At 37.4% G+C, this 4617-nt stretch overlaps 1 protein-coding gene across 1 annotated transcript; it reads left to right on the top strand.

The window, feature by feature from the left end:
• The first annotated feature begins 3310 nt into the window (after positions 1-3310).
• LOC125909780 (olfactory receptor 4N5-like) lies at positions 3311-4237 on the top strand. The gene has a single exon (XM_049613245.1). The coding sequence runs from the start codon at positions 3311-3313 to the stop codon at positions 4235-4237; it is 927 nt and encodes a 308-aa protein (XP_049469202.1).
• The last annotated feature ends 380 nt before the right edge of the window (positions 4238-4617 follow it).

The raw sequence follows: 4617 nt of genomic DNA on the forward strand, positions 1-4617 counted from the left end.
AAGAAGAGTCATACTAATTGTCTGGAACATCTGCTGCCTTAAAATGCTTAAGAATAGAATAATCCTGTGAAAGAGAGAAAGGGTGAGATCTACATTGTGACATATAGCACTTTCTACCTTGTCCCTCAAATATGCCTCCCCAAAGTCCTCCTGATGCTTAATATTATATTAAAGGGGCTGACATCTTTCACTGCATGATTATAAATAAGTGAAAATGCCAGTATCTTAGGGAGATTCACCATCTGGATTTACATTTGAGTATCACACAAATGACTAGGTTTTCCCATGCTACTGCAGAGATAAGGGGGAGAAGAAAATTGGGAGTCACAAGTCAATGTGGGTAAATGAAAGAAAGGAAGAAGATGACAAAAATAGAGCAATGAGGAAGGAAAAGCAGAAGCTCTATGGAGAGAAATTGCAAGGAAAATAAAGGAATAAAAGATATGGCAAATGTAAAAAGAATAATTGAGAAAGTGAGTGTATAAAATAGAATTAGTAGGAAGAAAATGGGCAAATCTGAAAAATGTAAAGAAAAGCAAAAGGATATGAAAGGGGAGAGATAGAGGAGATGCTAGGAAGATGATCAGTCCCCAAACGCTTGGCTTTGAGAGCTGGTCTAATAGCATTTGGAATCTAGGCATACTTCATGTGGTCTGTCAACGCAGTGTTTCTGCACTCTGAGAAAGCAGGGGGCATGAGCACCCTCTCTACCTGTGCATCTTTAATGCCAGATGCATTTTTGTGTCAGTTGAAATAGCAAGGAAATTTAGAGATAATGAAAACATTCAGGTCTGTGTCTTAGCCTATACTGACAATATTTCTTTGCCAATCTGACAGGAGCAAAAAGCTTGTCTCTGTGACAGTCTTTGTTTTGGACTTTTTCCCCCTAGGATTTCATGTTATGCAGAGTAATGTTCAGCTGATGCACATCTGTCCTCAATCTGTGTGATGAGCACAATCTAAGAATCAGAGGAACAGAAACTATGTAAATGAGAATGGGAGAAGAATGTGGATTAAAGATGTGAAGTGGGACGCAATTCTGTTAGTAACAGAGAGTAGAGGTGGATAATGGAAAAAAAAAAAGCAGAGGAAGAGTAGGAGACTGCAACTCTCAGAGTGCTCCCTGTGTCTTAGAATTGTCAAGCCAAAGAAGCATGAAATAACTGTAAATGAGCACTTGGAATGCACAAAACCCAAGAAGAGCAGAAGGAGCTACTGACTTACTTTCCTAAGGGTAGGTTTCCATAAGCAGAGTAAGAAATGAATATGGAGGCCAATAGGCATCTAAGTGGGTAAAAGACCGAAGGAAGGTCCTAAGCAGTAATCTGAAGGCACCAAAGATGTTTTTTCCTATTTCCATTTGCTTATACTTAATATGTGTGAGTTTATACATATGTGAATAAGTATCTCTTTGCACAAATATGTGCCCATGTGTTATAAATTCCTTTTGCATAATATTTGGCTGCTAGTTACAAATGTTACCAATCACATAGTATGTATTTTCTCATGTTTCCTAATAGGTGTGCCCTAAAACACCAGCTTACTGCCTAAATTTCCCATGAGTTTATGGACTTTTTAAGGTTAATTTTTTCTTTAATTTTTCCCCTTTTCCCCTCTTTCTACCTTCTTTTCCTAGGGATGCTAGCAATAATTTCTGTCAAATTTCTATTGGGAAGTTTTCCTTCTCCAGTTTTCCATATCAGTTTTATTGGCACATTTAAAAAAGATTTATTGAGATATAATCAACATATAAAATTTACCATTTTAAATGTATAACTCAATGGTTTTAAGTGCATTTACAGAGTTGTGCAAAAGCTTCATCACTAAACTTTTGGTTCCTTTCTCATAGCATAATGTTTTTGAGTTCACTCATATTGTAGCATGTCCCAATATGCCATTCGTTTTTCTTGCTAAACTGTATTCCATTATATCTACAGTACTTTTGAAAACTATTGCATGTAATTCAAAATCAAGGGAAATATCATTATATGTGACATTATAGTATTTTGTTAAAATTAGCAATCTTTCATTTTTTAAATCATTCATGTCAACAGTAAATAATGTACACATATCACAATATGAGTATTTATTAATAAAATATGGTTATACAATTATAGTAACATAAATTATGTTTATATAAATAGAAAATAACTACAAATATAATTCTAAATACAATTGTTATTTAGACAAGATTGCAGCCTGAAAAGGGGAAATACTCCTGCAAGCAATATAATGACGATTTATCTGCCTAAATAAAGCAATACCCACTGATGGATGCTGATTAATAATATCCTCATCAGTTTAAACTGAGGAATACACACCTCTTATATTTCTTACCACTTGTGAGGAAAGAAAACCCATGGCAAAAAATAAAAATCTTAACTGCAATTCCTTTATTTTTCTCATCTGTCAAATGAGTATATCATTCTCTATGTTCTATATTACTAATCCCAGATCTAGCATGCTTTGATTTTATTAGCTTAGATATTCAAAATGTTTTATATATTCTGGTGTTTTATATGGAAATATTTGTGGAAGGGATGTCATCTGGCTATCATTCTGAGATCGGAGGAAAAAAGAGGTTATGGATATATGGTGATCAAATATAACTAGGTTAGTATTAATTAGGATTTAAGAACAAGGTGTGCAGCAGATTCAGGATGGGGACCCAACCAAGAGTGTAACTAGGGCAATAACTCTAAGTTAGGAGAATGTAGGGATCTTGTTTGAGATCCTAAACCATTTTGGAATAAAGGTGCACAAGGACACCAAAGAAGAATAAGTAAGAAACACATTTAGAAAAGAAGGCATAGAACTAGGGAGTCTACAGGAACCAAAGGAAAGAAGAACTTGCAAAAGTACTTTGGTCTGTGGGAATGAGAAGAAGTGACCAAAACCCAGTAACTAATGTAAACATTACAGAAAGTACACCACCACTAACAACCAAACAAACAAAAAACCAACAAACCTGAAAAATTTAATAATGATTAAGTTTTGCTGTAATCAGGAAATTTCAGCTATACCTCAAGCAAAGTAGCTCAGAGTCATAGAGAAGCACAGTTACATAGAAGCAGCACGTGGTTAAATGGGAATGAGAGTGTGGTTATAAAAACAATTTCTTTTGGGGGAAATCAAGAAATGAAGGGTAGAAAGATCAGCCCAAAACACAAGACAGTTATAAGCATGCATTGCTTTCAGCTAGGCAAGTCCTGGAAGTGGTAAATGATTTTATCTGAGAAGAGCTATGGAGTAGATGAAAAGGTAGTTATAACATATGATTCTTTGTTCTTTGTTATTATGCAGAGGAGAGATGGAGAGGGAGAACAGCACAGTGGTGACAGAATTTATCCTCCTTGGTCTGACCCAGTCCCAACAGGCTCAACTTCTGGTCTTTGTGCTAGTCTTAGTTTTCTACCTCATCATCCTCCCTGGAAATCTACTCATCATCCTCACCATCAGATCAGACCCTGGCCTCACAGCCCCCCTCTACTTCTTTCTGGGCAACTTGGCTTTCCTGGATGCATCCTACTCCTTCATTGTGGCTCCCAGGATGCTGATGGACTTCCTCTCTGAGAAGAAAATAATCTCTTACAGGGGCTGCATCACTCAGCTTTTTTTCTTGCACTTTCTTGGAGTAGGGGAGATGTTCCTTCTTGTTGTGATGGCCTTTGACCGCTACATGGCCATCTGTCATCCATTACGCTATTCCACTGTCATGAGCCCTAGAGTGTGCTATGCCTTGCTGTTGGCTCTGTGGCTTGGGGGCTTTACTCATTCCATTGTGCAAGTAGCCCTTATTCTCCACTTGCCCTTCTGTGGCCCAAACCAGCTGGATAACTTCTTCTGTGATGTGCCACAGGTCATCAAGCTGGCCTGCACAGACACCTTTGTGGTGGAGCTCCTGATGGTCTCCAACAGTGGCCTGCTTACCCTGCTGTGCTTCCTGGGGCTTCTGGCCTCTTATGCTGTCATCCTCTATCGTGTGAAGGGACACACCTCTGAAGGCAAACACAAGGCTCTTTCCACATGTACCACACACATTATCATTGTGTTTCTCATGTTTGGACCTGCCATCTTCATCTATACTCGCCCCTTCAGAGCTTTCCCAGCTGACAAAGTGGTTTCCCTCTTTCACACAGTGATCTTTCCTTTGATGAACCCTGTGATTTATACTTTTCGCAACCAGGAAGTGAAAGCTTCCATGAAGAGGTTACTGAGTCATCACATGATTTGCTGAATAGAAGAATGAAATAAGCTACAAAGAAGAAAATCTAGTTGGAATTAATTAAATCACTTATTTATTAATGCACAAGGACACCATTGCATTTTAGCAAATATTGCATTTATTAAGCTCTTGCAATTTTCAGGCACTATTCTAGGTATGTGAATAAGGCAGTTGAGAGTCTAGGTCTCTTGGGGTTATATTCAAGTAGATAAAAACAGATTGAGCTATTAAACTGAAAATGACCTCTAGGAACTTGTTGGATTGAGCACTGGGTGTTGTATGTAAGTGATGAACCATGGAAATCTACCTCCCAAACCAAGAGCATACTGTACACACTGTATGTGTATATATGTAATTCATTATACATATAATTGTAAACTATATTAAAAAAA

This window comes from Panthera uncia (genome assembly GCF_023721935.1).
Source record: "Panthera uncia isolate 11264 chromosome B3 unlocalized genomic scaffold, Puncia_PCG_1.0 HiC_scaffold_1, whole genome shotgun sequence".
Taxonomy (NCBI): domain Eukaryota; kingdom Metazoa; phylum Chordata; class Mammalia; order Carnivora; family Felidae; genus Panthera; species Panthera uncia.